Genomic DNA, 27,112 nt, shown 5'->3' on the forward strand with positions numbered 1-27,112 from the left:
TGCAATGTATAGCCTACTAATATAAACAGTGGAAACTCTATTATTATTGAGCAATGCATTGTGGGAAATTGTGAGAAATTAAATTATCACGATAGATTTTTATTTTTTTAACTAACAGGTGAAAGACACCTGTCACAGTTGAGACAGGGCAATAAAAAATACTCATGAACATCTTACCATATCAAAATAATAAATATTTTTCAAATAGTTAGTCTGATTCGACTTTACTGTATGTATTAACCTGCTGTAGCCTAGTATGGCTTATGTTTGCCCTGTTGGTCTGTCAGGGCAAATACCATTTGACTAATTTACCCCTATGAATACTAGTGGGTGAAAAAATGGCGTGGAGGCTATGAAGTCAAGAACTTTGACCTGGTCTGAGAGCTGTTGCAGGCTAATAAGTAACCTGAGACAATTGGGCCCATGTCCAAAGGTCCAAGAGACCAGTGGTGATAAGCAGTGATGAGGGGCAAATAAAACTTGCACTTTGTATTTGTCTTCCTTGGAACACTTTACCTGTTATTACACGTTTTATGACACTTTATTCTAATGAGTAGGCCTATCCTAGAATATTTAACATATCTCAGCTAACATAGTGGATGGACAGATTTTAGTGAATGTATAGTATTGTGTGTTTACCCATGCAGAAGCTGAATGTAGCCTACCGCTGAGCCTATAGAAAACGGCCACTGAATGTAAGTTTAGAAGAGGAGCTCTGTTACTACACAGCAGCATTATTCTGCTTTTGTTACTATATTAAGCGTGCATATTAGCAGCGGCAGTGCGCGTGCGTCAAACTGCGGTAACAGGGGAAACACACACACACACACACTAAACCGCTGTGCGCCTGCGTGCTGCGTGCCTATCAGATGAGAACAGAAACGTCTGGAAATCTCCGGAGGAGGCTACAACAAACCTCTCCGCCATTGCAATGGGCATTTTCACCATATTCGGGTGCTCATGGAGAAGGTCCTCCGTGTTGTCTACTGAGTCCGTCCTGATGTGGAATTATATTCAATCAAAAATCTAATAAACCCACGGGAGTACCTACCTTCAAATATCCTATTTTGGTGGATCGACAAGACACCAAATCTAAATTTCCTCGTCAGTGATTTCCAGACCTGGATTATCTCGGAAAAACTGGACCGCCAGGCCAATGTGCGCACTGTAATTTCACAAGCCTTTTGTTTTGTGTGTTTTTTTCCCTATATTTTCATCACGGAATGACGTGGGACTGATATCACAAAAACCCTCTCGTGGAATATGTTTCTGTCAATAAAGACATCTAATGGGCATAATACCGGCGTGAATATGTGGATTTTTAATTTGACGGGGGTCTCAGTAAACCAATAACCCGTCACACTTATTGATACAGCGCAGAGTTTACCATGTCATGATGTTAAGGTGGTAACATGTAGTCAACGTCCCTCATGAGAAAAAAAAAAAAACCTACGGGTGTTGTAAAGTTAATTTGGAGTCAGTAGGCCTTAGTGAGGTCCACTGAAGCGGTTTGTTGACTTAAGTAAAACGGTCTTTGTTCGTCGGAGCAAAGGTCAGAGCAAAACCAAGTCACCTAGCCTTTTCTTTGTCTAACGCCATTTTGTGTGACATTAAAGCACTAACGCTGTCGTCAGCCATTTTGCCTTTCTTTCCACCGAGCAGACAGACGACAGAAGCAGAGCGGTGCCTCTAAGGCCCACACGTTATGTGGGAATGAGACAATGTAGATAATAATTACCAGCAGCCGTTTGTCAGCGATGGGCGATACAAATAAGCCGAGCCTTATTGCCAAGAGTCATGTCTGTTTTCTGAAGAGACTCACCGATCAGTAAAAATGTAGCCTATTTAATGTGACGCTGTTGCATGTTTTGTTTGTTGTTTTTTAATGTAGCCTATACTATATTTGTTATTATTTTATTTTTACTTTTTTTTTCAACCAAATAAATCAGAGGATTCATATTGTTGAAAATAAAAGCACATAGAGTAGCTGTGATTTTTCTTCTTTTTCCTCTAATAATTAGAATCAGCTCATTATAGGCATCTTGTTTAATTATAACAGTATAAATCTCACTTATTTTAACCTTTACATGTCAGTCGGCTGTGAGAACGTAACAACACCCCCTCAGGCTCCAAGTGGGCCCCACAAAGAAAATGTTGGAAGAGTAAGTATTCTCAGGAGTTACCGGCCAAAATCTCTATCCAAGATACAGCATTAATTCATCCAAGAGATCACACTGACTCCTGTAATAACATCCAGAACTGCAAGTCTGTTGGCATAGTATTAGTGCACTGACAACCAGAGAGAAAATTAGATTAAGAAGAAAATATCAATCAAGAACATCAATTTCTGACTCAAGAGTATGGATAATATTACCCCCCCAGACATCTGGAATAATGTTATTGTACTGAGGATGTTCACTACTCCCTATACAGGCAGTGGTTGTTGATTATGGCCGGCTACTGTTCAGTTATTTTCTTTATCTAACATCACATTGTGGTTGAAGAATCACACATGTTACTCATAGCATGCTTCTTGGAAGTTTTAATGAAAAAAATATCACATAGCCTATTATGTACAAAAACATTAATTGTTGGAGCTACACTAATGAAATTGAAGTACCACTAGGTTTTAGAATCACAGAGCTGCTATCTGTGATGCTCCTTCTCTTGCGCTTTTGGTCTTCGTCGCTGACGCTCAGGTTTAGCGTAGTGTGTGTAGTCCTCCTCCCCCTCCTAGATGCATACAGGAAACATGACAGATGAAATACATGACCTAAGATGATAATAGAGGGTAGGCTATAAGCAAGCTGCTGATGTAGAGCATAGGCTACAGATAGTCATTGGCACTGCCCTTGCATGTCTGGTATGATCAGAATAATGAATGTGACAATATTATCATATTAATATTATCAAATTAACCATAGCTACTAATTTATCAGGTAGCCTATTGTTGGATTTACATCTTTAAAGTTAATCTGATTTCATTTCATTTTATGTACCTTTTTATTTGCAGAATAGATTCAGCCCTCTAAAGCCAACATAAATGCATAATCTGCATCTTTTTCTTTCTTTTTTTTTTACTTGCGATGCATCAACTACATGCCTTTTATTTGAAACTCTCAGCTATTTAGTCAGGCTGGCTCAGTGAAAGGAAAAGTAGGCTCAATATTCTGAATCAGAGAATACTTTGACCTGAATCTGTCTTGAGGGTCTTAAACCTGCTCCACCTGGGACACAAGTTAGAGAAGTTCAGCTTCATCTTGGGACGCAGTCTAATGAACGCATTGATATTCTGCCCCAGTTTTTTGAGTCTCGGCGGAGAGAAAGTGCTTTTGGCCCTGTGTGCTGCTTCCAGGGAGACTCACTGACCTGTGAGGATGCTGCATCCAGCAAATCCTTATTGGGGATTAGACAGCTGGCCTCACCCAGGAAACACATTAGGATGTGGAGCACGTCAGCCCAGCGTCCAACAGTCAGCATCAGGACCATCAACCCCCCGAGGCGCACCACCACTGCGTTCAGGACAGCTTGGCTGCCGGGCAGACGGTGCTGATCCTCTGCAAAATGCAGCATGAGAGGAAAATATGTGGCAAGAATGTAGGACAGGTTGGAATAGTGTTTAAAACTACAGACTGCGCTAGTGATCAGAGCAGACCAGAGGGAAGGAGCTCACTGATGCATAATTTATCACTGAGTTCTAGGGATGGATCATATTGTTTCAGGCTGAGGCATCATTAATGTTTTTTTTTAGAGTATGTTAATTTTCATGTTTTGATATGTCTCACCCTGCATGTACACCACCAGCAGTGTGTAACAGATAGTCAGTGGTGTCCAAAACCTGAGGGCCTCTGTTGCAGAGAGGAAGTGTTGATTAATGATTGACACAGCGGCCACCACAGCCACAGAGAAGGTAATGATCATAGTCCTGCACAGCATGGGCAGCAGGCAGCGGCCTGATGAGAGGAGGCTGATGCAAATGCCGCAGTAGCGCTGTGAGCTGTGGAGTTTATACAGAGCCATGACATGGTGCAGCAGGCGTGTGGCCTGCCGAGCCAGGAACCAGCTAAGTGCTGCTGCCAGGAGCAGACATAGCCAGCGCTGGGACGCCCCCTCGTGGAGGAAGTTGAGACTGCAACTTAGGGCACAGCCCAGAGAAAACTGGCTCTGAACTAACAGCTGCAGCAGAAATTTCCTGGACTCCTGTGGGAAACAAAGGAGCACATGAGCAGAACTGACGGATGAATCAAAACAGATGATGGCCTGCTTGGTGGAGCAGACGTCATGTGTCATTGTGAGATGAATAAATCCAAAAATTAACTCAGCAAAAATCAAATAATAGATGCAGGGAGGAAATCAAGTGGTAGTACAGTTGAGAGTCAGGTTTATTTATTTTTTTATCACATTATTGGTTTCTTACTGGTCCGGCTGTAACCCATCCAGACACAGCCCGGAGACAGAACTCTAGTACCACCAGAGACGCCACACGGGAGCCCACCACCGCCAGCATCCCAGTCACAAAGAGAAAGTAGAGCACCTCAGAAAGTCCAGTTTTAGTTCTCCTTTGATGACTGTGTGTCCCCTGGCTTGACGTGTCTTTATTATTTTCATCAGTCCAGCTGTGGATTGTTGGTGAAAAAGACACTAAAGAAATTAAAGTGAACCACTGAACTGAAACATGAATATTTTCATGAGAATGGTGAAAGTTTAAAAACTTGAAACTGCTCAGATGATTCACCAAATTCATCTTCAAGTACAGATCTATTAAAAGATAGATTTCCTCACCTCTCTTCCTCTAAAAATAGGTGCACTCTCATCAAGGAGCAGAGCACTGAGATCCCGCACGCACCCACCAGCCCTGCAGGTCACACAACACACTAAATTTGCATTTCAATAACACACTACGGCCTCATGTGCAGTGTAGAAACAACCTGTAGTGATGTCGTCGTCAGAGAGAGCAAACAGATGAGTAGCCCACCTTGAAATAAACTCTCCAGTGGGTTTGTATCCAGAGTCAACCATCCCGGTATGAGGTAGGAAGTTGGAAAAAGAGACGTGAGGAAGGATAACATCGTACCACCTTTGACTTCAAAAAAGAAACGCTAAAACTAAAAGTCACAGATTTTACAAAATATGCATGAAGGTAAATCTAAAACACTTAGGAACCATAATTTGTGGTTATTCCCGATCAGTTAAACTCCTCTGTTTATTTCTGTCGCCTCAGCATTGAGCTTTGCTCATGTATGAGTCTAATATGTGTCCGGTACCAAAGGTCACCTGAGCGTGGAGCAGAGGCCCTCAACAGCCTGACTCATAACAAGATAATGGAGGTTGTTGCACCATGGGGGGAAAAACACTCTAAAGTGATGGCAGGGATTAGTTGTGCTCTAGTGGTCCACAAACACATTATGAATAGAAAAACAATACACAAGGATGTTTTCATGTCATGAATCTTTTAGAGGGGGAAAAACCCTAATTTGCCAGGAACAATATTTGGAAGTTGAGTTTATAATCATAGCCTGAAACATTATGGTCTTCTAATCTGTGCAACAAACAAAAACCTATATTGTTGCGTAACACATGCACAGAGACAAACACACAAATGAAGACAAACCTCAAGTGTAGCAGACCCTCATGTTTGTCCATGTGGGGGCAGCACTGCACAACATCCACATAGTTAATGGATAAACCTCCACCAGTGCCTGCAGGAGATCAAAGGGCAGTGAAACCTCTGCAGGCAGGAGTCTTGATATAGGGGACGTGGGGCCCATTGTGGTTGCAGGATCCCACTGGTCTAATGGGTGATCTGCATGTTAATTCCACAGGTGGGCTGCAGCACATACCTGCCAACACAGACAGGGTCCGTTTCTCCATTTAAAATGTCCTGTGACATTATAAACAAGTGTATATGGTGGTAGAATGAGTGCATTGCTGAGATTGGTGGATACTTTACACACACAAACACCAGAGGGTGCTGTTACTCCGTATAGACAGAATATCTTTGAAATGACAATGGTTACATTTAACCAAATGCCCTGTTAACACAGGGGGGAGGAGGGGGGATCATGAAATCTTCAGCACTAAGCATTTGTGCTCTTCAGTCCAGTATCAGCACAGGATGTGATGACACCGGAGACTAACCACAGCACTCAGGGTTTGAATTGCCCTTTATCACTGAGCTGGAGTCATATAAGGAGGTGAAAGACGACAGTTGGATTCCAACCAATGAGTTTATGACCGACTGACCTCAGTGAACACATGAACTATGGCCGAGGTCTTGTAGCAGGAGCAGGAGGAATGGCTTTCAGTCTCAGTGGTGGCTTTAAAAGCGCAGGAGAGCAGAGCTTCATGAGCAGCTTGTTGACTGTTTCACACTCAGGTGAGTACAAACTGAGTTTATGTGAATGTTGGGATGTAAAATGGCGTCTGCTTTGAGTGGCAATCAACCAATCCCTGCCTTTAGAAAATAGTTATTTCAGTCATGTGGTCTCAGTAGACAACATAGATCCTTGACTGACCTGATTCATCTGCATCAGCATTGTATTAAGAAGCAGTTTAAAGTGGGCAAACCTGGCACTTTAATTCTTGTCATTACTATAGATAGTGGTTGAAAGTCCGTGTGTGTGTGTGTGTGTGTGTGTGTGTGTGTGTGTGTGCAGGCCGAGCAGTGAAGCAGTGAGTGAACAGTGTTCCCAGTAAACCTCTAAGGAGCAGGAGAACTTCACACATGGAGCCCAACAGAGACACTGACAGAGGCACTGTGCAGTATGATCGCTGGAACGAGGACAACATCGACATGAAAGTGGAGGCGTCACAGTCCACTGTGATGAGGTGAAACATTAAAGATCCAAAGTCTCCACATAAAAGGTTTTCATATCATCAGTTATCAGTCAGCACTGTGATGTTTCCACTGTGAAGTGCAGTGATCCAGTGACAAGGTCTCTGAGGAGCCCATCCTGTCAATTTGTGGGGATGGGGGGCGGGGCTGAATACACCTGAGACATTTACAAGCCAACAGACAACATAAACAAATAAAAGATGCTCACTCAGCAAACCTTTTTGAAAATACTGGTACACTATGTTCAGAAAAAGACGCTAACTGCACTAACCATTCTACAACAATTCTACATTCTACTGGAACGAGGTTCTTATATACAAGACATAATTATGTAATGTGAGAAAAGTCAGTACCTCGATAACATCAGCTGGTAAAAAGACACATCACCCTAACACCAGATGATGCTTCTGAGGAAGTTCCTGTTGAAACATGTCAAGGTACTGACTTTTCTCACGTTACATATGTCTTGTATATAAGAACCTTGTTCCACTATTTATTGGAAACAGACAATTATGCTCTCCATGCTAACTGTTACAAAAGATGCCAGCTGTGCAAACCGCTCTGACCGGTCTGCTTGTCTCTGGTTCTGGTCTCAACAGACTCCTCCTCTGAGTCTGGGCCTGACTCAGGCTCAAACATGTGGCTGCGTCTCTCTGGTGTTTCCACCTCTAACCATTTAGATGCTCTCTGCTCTTTCACTTGGAGCCAGCAGGTGGTGGGTTTTTTTATGTGAAAAAACCATGTTAAACAAAATATTGATCAAAGAAGGGTTTTTAACGTAGTTTGTCCAGAGAGCTGTTGTTTGCTTCATATCCCCGTCCTCCCGATTGCCTACTTGTGGTTTCACTCTTTCATAAGACATGACTGGATCATTGGACTAAATGTATTTTTTATTCATATGTGACTCGGCAAAAAAAAGAAGAAAAATAAATACACAATTCGAGTCAATAATTCGACTGAATTTATTTTGTCCCCCATTCACAGGTTCTACGACAGAGTCTGTGTCGGCAACACTGGAATAGCAATGAGGACAGCAGGAGCTCTGGCTGCTCTGGTGTCCATCTACATCATAGGATATGTGACGGGATACTACATCCACAGGTGCCCATAGCGCTGCTCAGTGCTGTCAGGAGCAAAATCTATCTAGACTTTGTAGATAAAGAAAAAGAGCATGCTAACAATTAAGTGTACTTTTTGATCAAATTAATTATGATAAGAAATCAAAGAAATCAAATATTGCTATACTGAAAATCTGTGATTTTTTTGGTTATGATTCTTGCATCCTGATTGTAGATATGTGGAAAATGAAAGTTATATAAATGTGTAAAATATTTTTTTACTGTAATAAACAAGTTTTATTGTTTGTTGTAATAAAACAGTATTGAAAAAAGGTATAAAGAGTCATCTGAGTTTAAAATAGCAAAAGCATCAAGTTGTGTCTTATAATACTTTATAAAACAGACTCTCTCTCATCATTGTCGTGGTTGCCACTTCCTGCCTCTGTGTAGGTTTTGACTGACCAGTGTCATTGGTTTTAGGATCACTACTCTCATTCTTCCTTTGTGTTCCTGAAAGATCTAGTAAGTGGTGCAGATGACTGAGCATCCAACTTCCACTTCATCAGGCTGATGTCAGTCTATGAATTGTGCATGGCTGCTTTGTTTTTTGCTGCAATACTCAATTTCATTATGTTACTGCGAAACCAACACACAAAACTTTTTATTTTCTCTTTACTGGTAACTGGGTCTTTTACCATTTGGTTAGGACTCCTGTTGTTGCTGATACAGTAGAAACTGTGTTTGTTAGATAGGGCTAAGCAAACTGATCGTGGTGTTTATACGAGTACAGAAGCAAACTGATCTCAGCAGATTTTGAACTTTATAAGCTAGATGTTATTGGTGTCTCATGTTTTTTCTTTACATTATCCACATTGGAACTTCCACGATGACTTAGCACAGCGTGCTATCATCTGGAATGAAATGTGCCGTGTAAATAAAGCTTTGCCTTTTTATTACCAAGGATCATTCTGCTGAAAACTATGTACAAATAACAACAGATATTTTTCATGCAGCTGCGTTAAAAATGTTTTATTACAATGTAATAATAACTCTTTACATGTGAGTCACAATGCTACCAGCAGTAAAAATGAAATGCACATCACAACTTTCCATTTGTCACATAAAGGTGGAAGGAAACATTGGCGATGGTTACTGGAGACACAATGCAACATACATTTTGATGATCACGTTACTATACTGGTCTGCATTTAAAACAATAAAGCACAGTCCATGGCAATAAAGATAGAATCATATTTATGTATATGTGTATCGGATGTGTTTAAATCGGAGGCAGACAAGACACATGTCAGCCAAATGTAATGGTCCAGCCCAAACTGCAGCGTTATGTACAGAATGCACCTCACACACATGCCCCACAAGGAGGACGACCTCACTCTTAATATAATCTTATGTCTCTTCATCTTTCTGGACCGGGGCGCCTCTGACAGGCTGCATTCTGCCCGGCTCGTGATTCAGTGTTGTCACCAACTAGTTCATGCCGGGGAATCACTCATTCCTGCAGGGGAGGTGACTATGTTTTTTGGGCTCTCTCCTCCACATAGAGCTGCATCTGTGGAAGAGAAAATGTACAAACGAATTGGTAAGAATGGGGGAGTTTGAATGTGGTAACTTGTTATTAACTATTACAACTACACTAATGAATGAGGAGGATGAGTCCGCTCACTTTCACTATGTCAGATGTCATGGTCTTCAGTGGGATGAGCCTGGGCTCCTGCATGTGGACTTCTTGCTCATCAGCAACTATCCATGGGAAATCCTGAGGAAGGAAATTCCCAAATGTGACACAAGACAAAGACATATACGTAATTGTTCTGCTACCAAGAAGGAAACATGCTGCTATTTTAATCAATGAAGCGGCCGTGTTTTAAAACCCTCACCTTGATTACTTGAACCTTCTCCATGTTGCGTGTGGCAGCATCTCTGGTATGTACTAGCACCGTAAACGAGCACCCTGTAACGAAAAAACAACAAGTCACTCACATAGGTCTGTCCTGTATCTGTTCCCTTCTTAATATCACTTACATGTCATAAAATTCCTTAACAACAAAGTCTTTGACATTACAAGCTTAACTCTCTTGTCCCTCAACCTTCAGTTCACACAGCTTTTAGCAGTAATTCACTTGCTTAAAAGATTTAAAGATTCACCCTGTAATTTCAGTCGGCCTACAGCCTCTGAACAGCATGTATAGGACCATGGAGAACGTTATACCCTGATCTACATGTCACAGTCTTATCCTTCCTGTCAGTTTACTCCCAAATCCTGCCTCCATTAATTCCAATTCCAACCACAGCCGGAGTCTTTATCTCAACCTTGTGCACCCTAAGCATTTACCTAACAGGGCTTCTTGAGACACTACACAGCCTGTGGGTGTTGATAACATATCAAAAACAACAACAAAGAAACATAACAAAAATAAAATGCCTTGTAAATTGTGTGAGAGGTGATCAACTCTTATTGCACATGGAGATCAAATCAGTGAACAGCTGTAGAATAAAAGTAAACTCGTAAAAAGTTAACTATAAACATAAATGTATCATTTTTGAGTTTGTTATGTAACTGGACATCAGTAAAGTAGTTCAGTCCTTCAGTGTAGTCAGGATGCATTTGCATTCACACTGCTAAAACAACCACTGTGCACCCTCAGTGGATCTTGGATGCATTCATACAACAACTTAGACAAGCTGAACACTAGTGATCAGTCAGATCACTAGACAAGTATGGTAATATATAGTCTGAACAGGGCCCAAGTCACCTTATACAGTGAAAGATAACATGGGCTCTCTCAAACACAAGTGTAACTAATGACCGTATTAAATGCTGCTCTGCATTGTTACAAGATAAAAGCTGCAATTGTATCAGTTTCCACTGTTAACTCAACATCAACCACCTGCATGAAAAATTTCAGATTATGACAATGACGTGTTGTGTTTGTGTTGAAGTAATGATGTTACCTGGTGGGTTATTATTTAAAATAGCATCACACACACTGATCTTCAGGATAAACGCCCTTAGCAGCTGCTCCACATGAGACAGTAATGTGTCAGAGCTGCAAAGACAAAAGTTGGTGAATACGACCACGCTGATAACAAAACAGGCTTACATTCATTTCCTTAAGAAAATAATGAGGGGAAAACCTGATGGAAAGCAGCGGAGGTTGAGAAATCTCAAACACAAATCTCTCTACTGGGTGATGCTCTTTGTCCATGATGACCACCACGACCTTCTCTGCATCGTTCTGGTGGGGAAACGAAAGACTTCAGCACAGGTGACACAATACTTGAGATTGAAAAGTCACCTTCAGGTCATCTCTTACCTTCTCAATGAGCGGTTTTAAACAGTGTAATGTGTCCTGGATATACTGGTTCAGCTCTGGGTGGCATGACATCTAGAAATAAACATATCAAAGACAGATGACCATTAGAAACATAAATAGATGTGACCTCCATGTAAAGTTTACACATTTACTGATCTATACCTGCACAGGCACGTTGTATTTCTTTCTCTTTTGAAATATTCCAGAGGGATAAACTTCACGGACATAGAGGATGAGATGAATAGCGACCTCCAGGAACTCACACAGGATGTCAGCAACCACTGAAAAAAGAAAATGCGACTCAACTGAGTTATTGAATCCAGCGAATGTAACGCCACATCCAGCTTGTTAGAGACACGATAATGCAGTAATACACTGCTTGGTTTGGGTTCATGATAAACTGGCCAGGCCATTATGTCCGCGATTCAGCAAATATATTAAGCTGTGTCTGTAACAGGGTTATTTACAAGAAGGCACTGTCACATTTAACAGCCAAATCTATCAACACAATGTCGTCAAGCTTCTCACTTTGCAACTACAGCTAAAATAATATTGTTCAAACATTTCTTCCTCGTTTTGATTTCCTTACCTTGTCCGAAATTGAGGTCTTGTCTTGTAAGAGTTGTCATGTTTTGTCCACAGAAACTGTCAAATGAGAGAAATAGCTAGTTTTCTAGCTGGCTAAAGCAGCAGTCTATGAAGCCCGCATTTTATATCTGAAGCTGTTTTTACTTGTTAAATATAGTTACTTTGTTGCTGCCTGACTCGATGTCAACCCGATGGAAAGAGAAATAAAGTTTGAGTTTTCACAAAGATATTACAAAAATCCTGAATCAGACTTTTAAATGAAATAAAAATTGAATACATCCCACGACCCGAAACGCGGGTTTTCAACCATTAGCTTAGCTAATGGCGCTTGATGTAGACGTCATCGTTGTTTACAAGCGAGACTGTTTCGAGTCCACTAGTGATGGCGTAACACTCTGCGCTTTTGCCGATTATCATCTACTTGCACCTTTTGTAAAAGTAATAGAGAAAGTATCATCCACTTAATTTATAAATGTCCACTTTGTATTACTTTTTGGAAAGATTTGGAAAATGTGATTTTTTTTTTAATCACTTTGATGAAAACAATCATTATTTTTTGTCTTTTTCTCTCAAAATAATATGAATTCATCTGTAGGCTAGTCAATCTTTTCACATAACTATAAATTCCACATACATAAAGTTAAAATGTCCAAAGCAACCCCTCCATTCCCATTATTTTTAATTGAACTGAATTTTTTTTTTGAGTCTCTGAAATATTGAAACTAACAAAGCTCAGCTCTTCAGTTTTACTTAAATTACCTTAAGTGGAGTTGTCTGCCACTTTACATTGCTTTATTATTTATCTCTACTTTTTTCTAATTTTATTTCTATTTATTTTAATATCTAAATTTTTTTAATGCTTCCTATATTTATTTTATGTTAATTAATTTGACCAATTTGGGCTTGCCATCTCTGTTATGTCTTCATGTCTTGGGATGTCTGTCGTTTTATCCTCTGTTCTTACGTGCACTCTACATGTTGTTGGACAATAATAAAGTTTTCAACAACAAAAAAGAAAAGATACTTCTTGAATGTTTCATTTCAAATTCCTTGTGGTGGTGTTTAAAGGGAAAATAAAGTTATTATGTGTGCCTAACTCTAAGTTCTTTTTCTCTACAGCTTTCATTTCGAGATCACCAGCTTGCCATAGCAGTGACACTGTGAAAGGAGAAAGCATTCACACTAAAAAACAAGAGAAGGTAACCAAGGAGTTTTCGAGGCCACACAGAGGAATGTTCTTAACTGAGCGAGTTAGACACCTGCTCTCAAACTCCCTGACCTGCAGAAAAGCAGACAGACCAGAGAGACAAACAAAACCAACACTTGTGGCGGCGGATTCTTTTGCAGTAAAGAGCCAAAGTATTTAACTTCTCTCTATTCAAATACTCACTACACTCTCAGATGCTTTGTAAAAAGGGGGCGGGGCGCACCCCAACCAACAGCTCACATGAAGGTGTTGACAGACGAGACGACATGCAAGTTGTTTGGTTTGGTGCACAATTCTGCAGAGATGAGAGAAGCTGACACGGAATCACTCGAGATGGTTTATTTTACTACTTTAACTACAACATTAACATTCACGCTGCAAAAGTCGAAACATTTCGATAGGGGAAACCGTGCGGGTTGCCTTTCAAAATAAAATCCTACACGGGTGGAAACTGTGAAGATGCATAGTAGGAATGCGCCCCTAATTTACGACCTAACCTCACATCCAGTAGCTACGTCCACTATTACCACAAACTATTAGGCAACTAGCCTACTTCTGCGAGGCTATACTAGAATAGTGCTTAATATGGCGAGAAATAATTTTGTTTAGTTAATGATTTACACGAAAATGTAGCAGAGGTTTGCTTTTATTTCGAAAAGGCAGCCATTTAAACAGGAAGCGGTGCAGGCAGTCTATGGTGCAGGAGGCTGAGAGCTCAGAGCAGAGCAAAGCAGAGGCACAGGGGGAAAAGGACGATAAGGCTCAGGACTCCGGAGATGTTCAAACAATGAGGTGATTTATACGAAAAGGTAAACATAACAAGTGTGACTCACTGATGATGAGTGTTAATGATGAGTGTTAATCTGTGTGAAAGTTGTACTGTGCTGTTTTTATCTGTGCTGTTGTTGTTTCTTAGATGAAATGTCAAGTGATCTGCTGCAACTCAATTTCCCTACGGGGACAAATAAATTACTACTACTACTACTAACAAGTTGGTGCACGATAGCAAATCTTTGTCTTTGTTGCAGTCGTGCTATAATTATGTAACGCTTTTAATGGCGAGTTACTCCTGTTATATAGGCTACAGACTTACAGTAGCCTATGTGAAATGCTTCAAAAACGAGAGTTTATCAATCTATTGTAAAACCACCAGCACAACAGGCTTTGTTAACCTATGATAAGAGAAAACCAGCAGCATTCCGTCATCACCTTCATTTGATGATGTAAATAAATAGCCTACCTAATGTATCTAAGTGTCAGTTGTGTATTAACCAGTGTGCTGCTGTAAAGAGCCTCAGTGTTTTATCTTTATGGCTGGTCACACACGTTGTTCTTTTATGCAGGTTGTGAAACTGTGAAAGCCATGCCTTTTCTGGAGTTCTTAGCTGGGAGCATTTCAGGTAAAAAATAAAACAAAACCCAAAAGACATCTGTGGAGGTGCAGAGACAGTGTACTCAGTTACTTCTTGCATAATGTTTAATAGCTGTATGCATGTGAAGGAATAAGAGATGACAACGTCTTGTGTATTTTTGTGTTATAGGTGCTGTGGGACTGGCAGTCGGGCATCCATTAGACACCGTGAAGGTTGCATGACTCTCTGAAATCCATAAATGTGACTAAAAGCATCAAACCAGCTGCTCCTGACACCTGGTGTTTCATTTTCAGGTGCGCCTGCAGGCCCACTCAGCCTACAAAGGGATACTTCACTGTGTGACCCAAACATACACTCACGAAGGGGTGGGTGCAATTTCCTTTTTAACCGTTCACACCAGATACCAGACACCATATCTGAGAGATGGACACTTATTTGTTTGTTATGCTTTTATTATATCAGCTCCATGGATTCTTCAAAGGCATGGCGTTTCCAGTGCTCACCACTGGCATCACCAACTCGGTCGTCTTTGGCTCCTACAGTAACGCCTTAGATTACCTCACCAAGTCTCAGCGCAGTGACCGTACACAAGGCAAACCAGCTACTGCTGCACAGGTCTTCACTGCTGGCTGCATCTCAGGTCTGGTGCAGGTAAGAACACCTGACGGAGCTATAGATGTGGGTATTAATGACTGGGTGTCTGTGGGAATCTGCATAACAATAAGTGTCTGGGTTTAGAGCACATTAGAAGAATGTGAAGTTTGATCTGAGCCAGGCAGCAGAGGAGAGGGCGGCCAAAGGTTCATGACAATCAGAAGCAAAGTAATCAAGCGTGTCAAGTGGAGATTAAGCCTGATTGTCCTGCATATGTTTAGGCTGAAACAACAGGGACAACAAGAATGAGAGGAAAGGGTCAGGGTCTCATCAACATCATTAGGGTTCAAGCTCAGAGCAGTTAATGATTAATCCACACACAGATTTCTCATCATGGACCAATCTGGTTGACAATTAATTCTTCTCTGATCATGCAGGAGGAAAAGTCTGTGAAATCACGACGATTCACCCTCGGTATATTGTGTGAATACGTAATGAAAATTTGATGACAGTCAGTAGTTGCAGTATTTTATCTGACCAGCAGGAGTCCTCCAAGAGTCTCCACTTATAATAAACAATACTACTGCTCCAGCTGTCACCAAGGAAGAGAGAGAGCGGGAGCAGCTGTGCTTGTTGCTATGGAGGATGTGTTTCATGAATAAGATTAGCGTATGATGATACAGGTCTGATTTACATTGTTGGATTCAAGATACAAATACCTTTGCTGTAACACAAGATGTTGCAGATATTTCTTTTTCTGAGATAAGATGGATTCACTAAGTAACCAAAGACAGTAGCTTTAGGATTCACAAGATCTTCCTGAACACTTTTATGACTATATCAACTGATTCAAACTGTAGCTTCTGTCAAGCACAGGTAGAAGTATATGGAGTTTTTTGTATTTACAGGATAAGCCTAATATTATTCTGTATTTGTCCAAAACAATGTGTTAGTTTGTTTAATGTTTATTATTTCCCATTGTAACATCCTTAAAGCCCTGTATTTTCTTCGTCTGTGTTTTATTGTTGATCCAGAAGAAGATATATTTGCAGTTATAAGAACCAAAAACCAGCTCAGTGTAGTTAAACATCTCTTCTCTCAGTCCTCCATCTCTGTCTCTCTGGAGCTTGAGTAAAATTCTTGTCCGCTAATCAGAAGAGAGGAGGCGATGAGCCTGTCTCCTGATAGCTGAGAATTACTGCCGGATATAAACACCTACCTTTATACTGTATGGAGCTTTAATAAAAACATCTACCTCTATGTCATCATGTCTTGAGATGCTGTGGGTGGACTGACCCTCTGATCTACTTCCAGGTGTCTGTCTGTGCGCCCATCGACCTGGTGAAGGTGCGCCTGCAGGGTCAGACAACAGCTGACCGCTACCGTGGACCCATCCACTGTCTCACCGTTATCCTAAAGGAGGAAGGGCCCAGGGGTCTGTTCAGAGGGGGGCTGGCACTCGCCCTCAGGGACATACCCTGCTATGGACTCTACTTTTTGCCCTATGAGGTCACACGAGCGGCTCTGACAGAGAACGGCAAACAGCCAGGTCAGTTTACACAGCCTCAGATTACTGAGCCTACGACAGTTTGGGACAAGGGTGGTCTGAGGACAGTTTAATGTTTCTAAACATTTGTGTTTTATGATTGACTTAGTAAATACATAATTTTAAGAAGTCAAAATTTTGATTACAGTGAGGATTTCTTGTCTCTCTTCTTATCTTTTTAAAAGTTTTCCTGGCAGAAATTGGTTTCTGCATAAAAAGATACAAAAATGTTTTCAAACTAGAATCAGCTCCAGCTGGTTGTTTACTTGTGGTCATAGTCTTGCCTTCCTGAGCCACAGTACAGACATCATAGAAACATTATGATGTCACAGTGAAGTTGATCTTTAACCTTTTGGATATAAAGTGTTATTATTTTGTCCTTAGAGACCTTTAGTGAAACTGTATCATAATTAGTGAATATTTTTGTAAGTCAAAAACATGAACCTGTGCATATTCTCATTGTCCTCAAAGGAATTTTAAATCGAAAGCAACTGGACTTGGTTATTTAACCAAGTCCAGTTGGTTATTTAACCAAGTCCAGTTGCTTTCGATTAAAAATTCTGAAATCTCTGGAAACTGGAAACGCCATGCCTTTGAATGGTTATTTAACCAAGTCCAGTTGCTTTCAATTTAAAATTCCTTTGAGAAAGTCAAAAACATGTTTTGAGATTTTTATAGTGTTGCAGAAGTCATGAAATTCTGATATCATATTCACAAGAGCTTGAGATCAACATTCGATCTAATCATTTCATCCTTGAGGCCAAATGTATGTTAATATTTTGTTTGTATAAAGTCAAAGGTCACAGGTTTGCTGTGACCTCACTAAACTCAATTTTGGCCTTGTGAATGTTATATGTTAGTATGTCAGGATTTTTTATTTTATTTGGCACAAACATTTAAACTCAAGGATGAAAATATAATCAGTCAATTGTTGAGTCCAAATGAATATTTATCCCAAATTATAAGACGTTCTGCTTGAAGCTTTACTGAGTCTTTACATTAACTATTCATCCTTTCTGTCATTAGGTACGTTTGCAATACTGATGGCCGGCGGCGTGGCGGGCGTGGTCACCTGGGCCTTCGCTACACCCATGGACGTGGTGAAAGCCAGGCTGCAGATGTCGGGGGCGGGCGGCCGGGAGTACAGCGGCGTCCTCCACTGCATGAGGGTGAGCGTGAGGGAGGAGGGGGTGAGGGTCTTCTTCAAAGGCCTCCTGCTCAACAGCCTGAGGGCGTTCCCCGTCAACGCCGTCACCTTCCTCAGCTACGAGAGTCTGATGAAGATTTTATGTCCACCGGCGAGATGACGTCGCCCCCCTCCTCCCCCCCGACAGTGGATGGACGCACTCGGTAGATCCTCCCATGGCGTGGAGACTGGACAGGACAGCAGTTCAGATATTCTCAGGGTTTTAGGCTCATTTTGAGAAGTCAGAAAGGGGAACTGACGCCTGGCTGCTGTCAGGGACCTGAACACACTGAAGACCACGGCTCAGAGTCAAGTCTGCGTTGCTGGATGAGATCTGGGCGAAGCAGCTGGAAACCAATTAGATTTGACTTTATAAAATGTGAATGCGTTATGTTAAGAAACACTTAAAATGTTAACATTTTGCACATAAGAAAACATCATACTCATGTTAGTCACCACTTTTGTATTCATACGCTGGAAACAAACATTAAATAGTTTCTTAATAAATAAACTATACAAAGAACGTAGCTGACTTCATTAACTGTGTATACATAAAGAATGAGTGATGAGATGTGGCTGAATGTAATGTTACCTTCATTCAATAACTTTACATTAATGAAGATCTGAGATTTGCCTCTAATGAAGAAATTAGAGAAAAAGCTTTTGCCCATTCAGATTCATTGTTTTGATTCACTCCAGTATCTGAAAGTACAGCTATCAAGATGATGATATACTTTTTTTTAAACAGTTTTATTCCTATATTTCATGCACACGCTGGAGTTTTAGGGGTCATGCATAGTCATGGGAATTTGTTGGCTAAAATGTGTACAAACCCTGTTTATGGACCAGCTCTTTATAAATCAGTTGATAGTGTAAAACCTTCCTCACACACAAAGGGACAGAACAAATCACACTTCCACAGGCAGCTCAAGAGAAAATACTTTTATTTTCTGTTCACCAAACATCACAATCTCACTCAGGAGTTACATCACTGATGATTTTTACATCTGATTTGCACATCCCCAAACACACAGCTTACACACAGACTGCTCCGTCCCAGCTCAACACTTAACATTTGAGAACCTTGAATGACGATCTGCGAGGTTAAACCTCAAACACTTAGCATAATTCATATAGTACCAAGAGTAATCATGGCCTTGTCCTGGCTTTTATAAAGGCTTCAACGAAACACAATATACATCAAAATCTCAGACAATAACAGGAAATGGCCCCAAAGAAAAGTGAAAAAGTTTGTGTTAGACAAGAAGAAGAAACTTAGTTTAGGCACAGACAAAAGAAAATTGAGATCAAACTGGTTTCGACATCTGTCAACGTGTTGACATTCAAGCACAGTCGACCTCACCCATCTTTGAACTTTGTTTAGACCTCAAATACACAAATACACACCTGTCAAATACACACCTGTCAAATACACACCTGTACAGTTTGGTGACTGCACCACCCACAGCTTTACTTTAAGTCTCCATGACCACAATGCACAGACACACACGCACAAACACACATACACACACACACACACACACACACACTCAGAATAGAGTTGATGTACACAACAGATTCTTGGCACTGTTTAGCTGTTTTTGGCAAATGTTACAATGGCACTGATGAGTTTTTATCTGTTGGAGAAGCTTCATTTCACAATAGCTGACATTAAACCAATTAAATCCCACAGGTGCACACAAACAGATACAGTGGTGCAAACCTATCCCATAGAATAAAAACAAACACTTAAAAAATGTGAGTGCATTTTTGTTGTTGCTAAGAATTGGTCATTGCACAAACAACTTTAAGCCAAATTTAAACATTTTGTGTAAACACTGATGGATGATTAACAGTTTGTTTATCCGTTTCATCATCCACCTTCTTATTTTACCAACATGGGGTTTGCTTAAATCTCTTTGATCATCCAGCTACGAAAAACAAAACCCAAACATGTGACAAACCATTTTTTTCTATAAAATTATTATGTTAACAAGCAGCACCGTATCCATCCATTTACTCTCTGAGCTTCTTTTTCCTGATCTCGTCCCAAGGCTGCTACCAGCATGCACAAGGGGATGAGCACATTTACAGAGAGAGAAAGAAACAAACAAACAAAAAAAAGATACAAGCACATACATTTCTGCCAACAAGCATTCACAACAGTTGATGATAAATGCTGAGCATTCGTAGAATGCAGTACAGTATGTTCCTCCACATGTTGCACATGTGTCAAAAGATCAGTTGCAGCTCACAACAGGCTCTCAGCTCAGACTCTTGTGCCCTGTTCACATCTCATATTAAGATGTAAGAGAAACTTTATGCTGAAGTCTTCACGGCGTAAAGGCTCCACAGATGCTGCCGTACCACAGGTGAGACACGTTGGAATGCACAGGTAAGACAAGAAGTTTAAAAAGTCCCCTCCTGCTGTGGGACACCCTGAGCTTCCTCGTTACTGCCCGACATCCGACAAAGCAAAGGATCATGGGAGATAAAATAGTGTAATTAAGGTCACTGGGGTCGGGACACAAACAAACACTGTAACTGCTGTTCCACAGGACGAGTGGCCACAGTGTCTGACAGACACTGACCTTCAGCGAAACCACTCGACAACCACAGACACAGAACCTGGAAAACAAACATGAATGGGTCCCTCAGGCATCCCAGGCTCCCCACTGGACCACCACAGTTTAGAACCGGGATCTTGCTATAACCTGGATCCTGTTAGAAGCAGCATGTTGGTCTTTAGAGTCGAGTCCTCAGTGAGACTGCGAGGCCTGGAAGTCCTGGTTCTGCACGAGGGGTTTGTGGTTCTGCTCCGCAGCCATGGCCTGAAGCGTTCTCCTCTGGAACTGCCGGGCCTTGTTGTACAGGACGACCCCGATGAACACCAGGACAGTGCCTGTGGCGCTGAGGATGGTGATCTGGTTACTGAACACGATGACGCTCAGCCACACTGACAGGGCGTGCTTCACAGTGCTGGCAACACTGAGGGGCAGAGAGGGGCCGTTAATGTGGCTGTTCACCTCGAATTAATCCAGCCCGTGGCCTCAATGAGACCATTAACTGTTTAGATGTCACACTCACTACCTCCAAAACATGATTAATGTAACTTTTTCACAATGCAGTAAGGTCCACATTATGAGTCCGAGTCATGAGACACAGCTCCTTCAAACTGCTCAGTACACAGAGCAGAGTCCATGGATTTAGTTGCTGTTTGACTTTACATTACAGTTTAAGACTCTTTCTTTCTTTCTTTCTTTCTTTCTTTCTTTCTTTCTTTCTTTCTTTCTTTCTGAGGACAGTAAGCAGTACGTTTAGTTAAGTAGAGGATTATGTCACTCACGCTTTAAAGAATGTTGTATTTTATTACTGGGCCTGGTTAAATGAAAAATGTCCTTTCCCAGCTTTCATCCTGTTTCCCCATGTTATTTGCTCATCTATCGGTTGGTTTGCTTGATTCATGTCAAAAACTTATTATCAGAGTATTATTACACCAAAATCAGTGTATTTTCTCTTTCTATAAAACAATTCCAAATGGTCGATGACTCTTCCTCACTCCAGGACATCCCTAAATTTGCTCCAATTAAAACTGTCTCAATTATTTTTTACTTTCCTCCTCACAAACTAAATCCTGCTAGTCACCGTCACAACCTCCGTGTTGGACCAACGAGCTAGTTTGTTAGTCTGTGTTTGTTGATTGTCTCTGCAGAGGAGGCACTGAGGCAGACGCCTTTAAGAGGCAAACAACGTGAAACAGTGTTTCAGCTTTATATTTCAAGGTATTTGCAATTAAAAAAAAAAAAAAAAAAAAATCACATTTACATTCAGAATTATATTTTTTCATATATATTATAAGGGCATATTTTCAAAAATAGATTTTATGTACACATTTATCTTGTATATTTGTTCATGTATATTTTTGTCTTTATTTTTATCCACAGTATGTTTTTATTCTTGAAGCAACTGTAACACAACGTCATTTCCCATCATCAGCAAGTGTCAGTTAATATAACAGTGTAAGTTTGTATGCTGCCTAAATCTAAAAACTAACCCTAACCCTTGCTCGGTGTGGCCCTATTACTTGGCAGCACAAAAGTAATGTGGACACGCATCAAATGTGTTTGCACTTTGTGATTTAGACCATAAACCAGGTCCTCAGTGCAGTGATTAAAACGTCCGTCTCCTACCTGAAGGTAACGGGGGAGATGCGTCCCATGAGAGCGTAGGCAGTGACGCTCTGTAGGTGGAACAGGCCGCCATCAAAGAGCAGCAACAACATGACGTCCTGATTGAAGATGAAGCTCTGCCCGCTTTTCCCGATCGCTGGGATGTCCTGAAAACCGAGAGCAACGACCATCAACATCAACATGACGGCTAACCCTTGCCCTTCAGTCCAACCACAAGATGTTGTGTAACACTACACAAATAATAAAGACAATTAATCCAACAAATGTCTACAGCCTCTGTTGCACAGTTTATGCTCTGATTAAGCGCTTACAACAGTGGTTTCCAACCTTTTTTGGGTCGTGACCCCACTTTGACATCACAAATTTCTGGCGACCCCGTCAATCAAGATGCGCCAGCTCAGATATTTTTATATGCTGCATTTTATTTGAACACGATTTATATTTGAGAAGGGAAAGTATAAAATACAGTTGTTTAAGATTATGTGTGGTCTTTTTAATCATAATTTTGAAAACGAATAATAATTAGTTAAAAAAAAAAAAGATCAATAACTACTAGACATTTCAGGCGACCCAATTTGAAGTTCAGGCGACCCCACATGGGGTCCCGACCCCAAGGTTGAAAAACACTGGCTTACAATAACTCAACACATTACAAACTGACTTACTTACCAAGAGGAAGATCCAGGCAGGTATGAGCATGATGACAGCAGCTGCACTGGTGTAGAACTGCAGCTCTGGAGGGCTGAAATAAGTCAAAGAGATAATTAAAGAGTTTTTTTTTATATTAGAGGAATGTGTTCATTTGACTGTTATAAATAGAAAGTGTTACAGTCTCTTACCTGAACTTGTACGTGTCTCCACTGAGCAGTTTTTTGGAGAAAACGTTCTGCAAACTGAGACGAGAGAGAGAAGGTTAGTTAGAAAGTGTTGTGCTGCTGTGGAACAGCTGAGGTGCCGAGCGCTGCAGTACCAGTCCATGATGTTGGTGGAGAGGGCGGCGGAGAAACCGAGCATGTTGAAGCTGATCTCTGTGGCCGTGCAGAGGGTGAGGCCGGCCATGACGGGGAACAAGGACAGGTTCACCCACAGCCCTGCAGATCCACAATAAATCGGAAACCACAATGAAATGAGTCACTGCTGCAAAGTGGAGTTAAATTCATGTCTATGAAGAGAACAATCAATACTAGATCAAATTCATCTGACAAAGGTGGAACATAGGGCTGATTTCTTGTTGCAGTCTTGTAGGATCTTGTATCAAACAGTCAGGTTCCTTTGCAGAGACAGTTACTAGTTCATCTTTAGTCCAAGTACGAGGCTTTACAAAGTGCTTTGACATAAAAGCATCAATGTAAAACCCATAGTAGCTAAAGCAACACAAGTGATACAAGACCTCAACAACACTGCGACCAGTAGAACTACAGCAAGATCTAAGATGATGTCGTGAGTGATGCAATTTCAGGAGAGAAATAACAAATACACCGTACACAATGAGATAAAGAACCACTGTCCTACAGCTTTAGTGTCCTGATTCCCAACCTTTTACCCCCTGACCCCTCAGACATGAATGAATGTGTGTGTGTGTGTGTGTGTGTGTGTGTGTGTACCTGTGTACTCCCCGAGGATCAGCCTGGACATGATGACAGTGAAGATGGGCGCTGAGCTCTTCACCGTCTCGGCAAATGACACGGCCACATTCTTCAGACTCACCAGGCCCAGAACCACCGTGGTGAACCTGACAAAGACAAGGTCAGAGTGGGACTTTTAGAAAATAAAGAAAGAAAATATTATTGTAATTATTAAATTGTTCAGGAGCTGCTCTTGAAAATCTAACTGGTCATTTTCTAATTTGTGTTGAACCACTGAAGAAAAACAGAAAACAAGTGAAACCTCCAGTGGCTGTGTGATGGCTTCACCAGCAGCCACACAGTGAAGCATGGCATGTTGGCTGCTTTCTTTTCCTTTTATTTACTTAAAGTTTCCTTTCTTTGTTAGCATTCTTTACACTCAGTACTCACATTAGCAGATAATAGTTTTATTGGCAGACAGGGTTTGTTTGTGTATGCCACTTTTATATCAGTATTTGACTGCACAGTTAGACCTGCAGTGCACACATTTTGTTAACTTTCTTTGTCTATTTAGCTGTAATGGTTTTGTTAAAGAAAATAAAGAAAGGTTTTTTGAGTTGCCAGTTCCTGGGAGTTGCTGCAGGTGTTGCCCTGTCCGCCCTCAAAAGGAGTCCCAGCTCAATGTGCCCTGACCTGCTCTGGCAGTATGTTGGAGATTTAGGCTCATCCCTTCAGACAAGCCTCAGGAATTTAGGTGTTATTCTTGACTCAGCAGTGTCTCCAGAACAGTACTCTTGACAACTTAATAGAAATTGCTATTTTGAGGAACATCACAAAATTAAGAGCTCTGGTGTCAAAAGTTGAACCAGAGATGGTCATTCATGCTTTTATTTCTTCTCATTTAGACTACTGTAACAGCCTTTGTACCTGACTAAATAAGAAGGAGCTTGAGCGTCTTCAGACTGTACAGAATGCAGCTGCACGGCTTTTAACTCACACTCACAAAAGCAGCCCAGTTTTAACATCCCGGCATTGGTTACCAGTCCATTTTAGATTTAATCTCAAAATCCTGGTCTTAACTTTTAGACGGTCAAGCTCCCTCTTACATCTCTGATCTGATTCAACTTCATACACCCACTCATACTCTGAGGTCTTCAGGTCAGACTGCTGGTTGCTACACCCACTTTAGGACTAGAGGTGACCAGTCCTTTCAGGCAGTGGCAGCAGACTCTGGAAGTCCCTGCCACTCTCTTTACGATGATCTGAAACTATACTAAGCAGCTGAAGACTTTTTTTATTTAAGCAGGCTTTTAGTTAGACAAGGGTCTCCAGCCTGTGAATCTGTCTACTTGTGCTATTTATTGTATTGTATTGTATTTATTCTATTGTAAAGCACTTTGTGATTTGTATCTGTGAACGGTGCTTTATGAATAAATTTCACTTATATAATGCCGATGACTGATTGGCTGCTCTATGTTCCTCCAGCATCACGCGGGGGAGAAGGGTGTTTCAGTTTGATTTCTTTGGTTGTTAATCCTTTGATCGCTTTGTTTGAGTTTATTTGTTGTAGTGTTTCCTCAGTTAACAGGATATGGCACTATGCTGCCATGTTGTGCTGTTATTGCAGTTTGTTTAAATAGTTCTGTTTTAATCTATTCACCCATGTGTCTACAATGCCTGAACGTTCACTATATACTGTAAGTCTTCTGCTGTGTTTCAGTCAATATGTCGGTTTATGCTGTTTAGTTCACTTCTGTTGGTACCTAAGTTTAGTTCTGTTGTGTTGACCTCTTTTGTTTTCATTTTGGCATTCTTTCTTGTTTCTTGTTTAAAAAAAGAAAGAAGAAAAAAGGACATTATCTTAACTCAAATCTACATTTTTCAGCACGGCCCCTAACAAGTTATTACATAGACATGCACATCCAGAGACACATGTTTAAACATGTGTGTGGAGACAGAGGGAACCCACCTCATGAGCCCAACAAATAACATGATCATGACGAAGTTGGGGGGGTACTCCGCTCTGGACTTGTGCTTGTACAGGCAACAGGGGACAAACATCTTAAAGCAGCCGATCACTGTGGTGGAGAGCATCTGAACAGCACCTGGGGAGCACATGAGGAAGAACAGAGCAGAGCTACAGCAACGAAACCCACGCAGCACTACTGTCAAACTAATGTTCTCCTTGGACTGCAGCTGGATCCTAATATTTGTCTTTGCCACGTGTTTCCACAGCTGCACTGCTGCAGAGGGAACACTGATAAGTTGATCCACAACAAGATTTAATATGAAGTAGAAGACAATGCAACTTAGCAAATCATTTGATAATATATTATTTTTCAATGCTATTAACTTAATGACTTTATGATATGGGAGAAGTCAGATTCAGAAGAAAAACTATGAACTTGGCTGCTTTGTTGTATTACAGCTTTTGACTTATAGCTGGAAGTTCTGAGCATAGAGGTGTTCTTGAATGCATCACAAGAGATGTCTCTGTCTCTGTCTCTCTCGTTGCACAACTTTTAAGTAGTCCAATTGTTGTAAGCAGGTTTTAATTGCGTTTTTTCCTGAAAGGCAGCCAACGCCATGATTCATCACATGCTAAACAGTGACAGAGGTGTTAATCTCCTTACCCAGCATGCTTGGCTCCCCCTCCAAAAGTGACAAGATATACTTGTTGAGGAAAAGGGTGCAGAAGCTGAAGAAGTACCAGAGGCCCAGATAGGAGAGCGAGCGCCAGTTCCACACCCCGGACTCGGCTTCGATCACCGTGGTCTCTGTGACCGTGATCTTCAGCACCTGTTCCCCTGGCAGGCTCTCGCTGCGGGCCAGCACCACACGCTCCTGCCGGGTGGTGAACGGTGACAGGAAGCGCCACAGCGGGTGCCTGGCAGTCTGCCTGCTGCCAGGCATCACGCAGCCCCACCTGAGGGCCCTCGGGGGCCCCAACAGGTGGGTGACAAGAGGGGGTGATGAGAGTTTTTATCAATAAATCAGTCCATCTTCTGATTGGTCCTGCACTTGATCAGTCACTTGGGTGTGAGAGTGTTGTGTTTTCCTGCCAGGTGAGAGAGAAAAACAAGAGGGATTAAGATCATATTTGCTTGCAGGGCAGTTTAGATAAGATTGTGTAATATACACACTTATCAGATAAGAGATAAAACTTCTCAAGTTCTCTGAAATGGATCCAGCAGCTACATCATCCCACTTTAATTTATTTTATTTGTGTGGTTGTTGTGTGTTGTGGAGGTTGCGTTGTGCTGTGTATCTGATTTTATACACTAAAGTAGTAAATTAAATAGAAACACTGTTTGTATCAAACTGTATGTTGCATTGATGCTGCTGCAAACAACTCATGTCAACACAGAAACTTCTTACAGACACACACAGATAAGACCACGAGTTAGGGCTGAACTGAACTAAACCAGACTTGCAGCAGGCGTCTAATAAATGTGACCAAGCCGGTGATTTGTGTTTTCAGAAGAAGCCCTGAGGTGCCGTTACCTCAAAGAGACGGACACTGGTAAACCTGGTGAGGTTAGCCTCTCCTGTGAGTCAGGGTTAGGTGTAAACTTATTATATGTGAACGTGTGGAGCGGGCGAACTCACCTGTGAATGTGCACACTGAGAAGAGA

The 27,112-nt window shown here is 41.3% G+C and overlaps 5 protein-coding genes across 8 annotated transcripts; 2 read left to right on the forward strand and 3 right to left on the reverse strand.

Annotated features, from left to right (window-relative positions):
* Nucleotides 1-2,540: 2,540 nt before the first annotated feature.
* On the reverse strand, nt 2,541-5,640 carry tmem82 (transmembrane protein 82). Of its 2 annotated transcripts, XM_085781339.1 has the most exons (6): nt 4,976-5,640; nt 4,783-4,855; nt 4,418-4,616; nt 3,786-4,200; nt 3,370-3,557; nt 2,541-2,733 (listed from the first exon to the last, which is right to left on the reverse strand). In XM_085781339.1, the coding sequence occupies exons 1-6, from the start codon at nt 5,067-5,069 to the stop codon at nt 2,647-2,649; spliced, it is 1,056 nt and encodes a 351-aa protein (XP_085637465.1). In that variant the 5' UTR covers nt 5,070-5,640; the 3' UTR covers nt 2,541-2,646. The 2 variants fall into 2 exon arrangements, with proteins under 2 accessions (XP_085637465.1, XP_085637464.1); XM_085781338.1 differs by lacking the exon at nt 2,541-2,733 and having other exon boundaries at nt 3,083-3,557.
* Nucleotides 5,641-6,093: 453 nt separating this feature from the next.
* On the forward strand, nt 6,094-8,114 carry smim1 (small integral membrane protein 1). Its single transcript, XM_085783092.1, has 3 exons — nt 6,094-6,376; nt 6,657-6,828; nt 7,820-8,114. Exons 2-3 carry the CDS (start codon nt 6,725-6,727, stop codon nt 7,944-7,946), a joined length of 231 nt encoding a protein of 76 aa, XP_085639218.1. The 5' UTR covers nt 6,094-6,376; nt 6,657-6,724; the 3' UTR covers nt 7,947-8,114.
* Nucleotides 8,115-8,907: 793 nt separating this feature from the next.
* Nucleotides 8,908-12,170, reverse strand: mad2l2 (mitotic arrest deficient 2 like 2). The gene is made up of 8 exons (XM_085781340.1): nt 11,818-12,170; nt 11,391-11,509; nt 11,229-11,300; nt 11,050-11,150; nt 10,867-10,961; nt 9,792-9,865; nt 9,578-9,670; nt 8,908-9,463 (listed from the first exon to the last, which is right to left on the reverse strand). The coding sequence occupies exons 1-8, from the start codon at nt 11,855-11,857 to the stop codon at nt 9,425-9,427; spliced, it is 633 nt and encodes a 210-aa protein (XP_085637466.1). The 5' UTR covers nt 11,858-12,170; the 3' UTR covers nt 8,908-9,424.
* Nucleotides 12,171-13,744: 1,574 nt separating this feature from the next.
* slc25a45 (solute carrier family 25 member 45) lies at nt 13,745-18,245 on the forward strand. 3 transcript variants are annotated; one of them, XM_085781341.1, is made up of 7 exons: nt 13,745-13,829; nt 14,365-14,423; nt 14,565-14,608; nt 14,690-14,761; nt 14,859-15,047; nt 16,305-16,539; nt 17,563-18,245. In XM_085781341.1, exons 2-7 carry the CDS (start codon nt 14,387-14,389, stop codon nt 17,841-17,843), a joined length of 858 nt encoding a protein of 285 aa, XP_085637467.1. In that variant the 5' UTR covers nt 13,745-13,829; nt 14,365-14,386; the 3' UTR covers nt 17,844-18,245. The 3 variants fall into 3 exon arrangements, with proteins under 3 accessions (XP_085637467.1, XP_085637468.1, XP_085637469.1); XM_085781342.1 differs by having other exon boundaries at nt 13,754-13,832; nt 14,367-14,423; XM_085781343.1 differs by having other exon boundaries at nt 13,775-13,815; nt 14,367-14,423.
* A 404-nt stretch (nt 18,246-18,649) lies between these two features.
* LOC146984289 (solute carrier family 35 member E2A) lies at nt 18,650-26,535 on the reverse strand. The gene is made up of 8 exons (XM_085781345.1): nt 26,111-26,535; nt 25,447-25,582; nt 23,517-23,644; nt 22,883-23,003; nt 22,752-22,805; nt 22,582-22,654; nt 21,913-22,058; nt 18,650-20,710 (listed from the first exon to the last, which is right to left on the reverse strand). The coding sequence occupies exons 1-8, from the start codon at nt 26,388-26,390 to the stop codon at nt 20,482-20,484; spliced, it is 1,167 nt and encodes a 388-aa protein (XP_085637471.1). The 5' UTR covers nt 26,391-26,535; the 3' UTR covers nt 18,650-20,481.
* Nucleotides 26,536-27,112: the final 577 nt, after the last annotated feature.

Source organism: Trachurus japonicus, chromosome 7, assembly GCF_045865225.1.
Source record: "Trachurus japonicus isolate A0001 chromosome 7, Traja_1.0".
NCBI lineage: Eukaryota > Metazoa > Chordata > Actinopteri > Carangiformes > Carangidae > Trachurus > Trachurus japonicus.

Excerpts from the sequence above, each read along its gene's own strand:
- LOC146984289 (XM_085781345.1), bottom strand. The coding sequence starts at position 26,390 with ATGCCTGGCAGCAGGCAGACTGCCAGGCACCCGCTGTGGCGCTTCCTG. Across the intron at positions 22,806-22,882 it reads TCCACCAACATCATGGACTG|TTTGCAGAACGTTTTCTCCA; the intron begins GTACTGCAGCGC and ends CTCTCGTCTCAG. Across the intron at positions 22,059-22,581 it reads CTGCCTGGATCTTCCTCTTG|GACATCCCAGCGATCGGGAA; the intron begins GTAAGTAAGTCA and ends CTCGGTTTTCAG.
- slc25a45 (XM_085781341.1), top strand. The coding sequence starts at position 14,387 with ATGCCTTTTCTGGAGTTCTTAGCTGGGAGCATTTCAG. Across the intron at positions 14,424-14,564 it reads CTTAGCTGGGAGCATTTCAG|GTGCTGTGGGACTGGCAGTC; the intron begins GTAAAAAATAAA and ends TTTGTGTTATAG. Across the intron at positions 16,540-17,562 it reads AGAGAACGGCAAACAGCCAG|GTACGTTTGCAATACTGATG; the intron begins GTCAGTTTACAC and ends TTCTGTCATTAG.
- tmem82 (XM_085781338.1), bottom strand. The coding sequence starts at position 5,069 with ATGTTATCCTTCCTCACGTCTCTTTTTCCAACTTCCTACCTCATACCG. Across the intron at positions 4,856-4,975 it reads ACTGGAGAGTTTATTTCAAG|GGCTGGTGGGTGCGTGCGGG; the intron begins GTGGGCTACTCA and ends TGTGACCTGCAG. Across the intron at positions 4,617-4,782 it reads CTATTTTTAGAGGAAGAGAG|CTGGACTGATGAAAATAATA; the intron begins GTGAGGAAATCT and ends AACAATCCACAG.
- smim1 (XM_085783092.1), top strand. The coding sequence starts at position 6,725 with ATGGAGCCCAACAGAGACACTGACAGAGGCACTGTGCAGTATGATCGC. Across the intron at positions 6,829-7,819 it reads TCACAGTCCACTGTGATGAG|GTTCTACGACAGAGTCTGTG; the intron begins GTGAAACATTAA and ends CCCCATTCACAG.
- mad2l2 (XM_085781340.1), bottom strand. The coding sequence starts at position 11,857 with ATGACAACTCTTACAAGACAAGACCTCAATTTCGGACAAG. Across the intron at positions 11,301-11,390 it reads AATACAACGTGCCTGTGCAG|ATGTCATGCCACCCAGAGCT; the intron begins GTATAGATCAGT and ends GTTTATTTCTAG. Across the intron at positions 10,962-11,049 it reads CCTCCGCTGCTTTCCATCAG|CTCTGACACATTACTGTCTC; the intron begins GTTTTCCCCTCA and ends TTGTCTTTGCAG.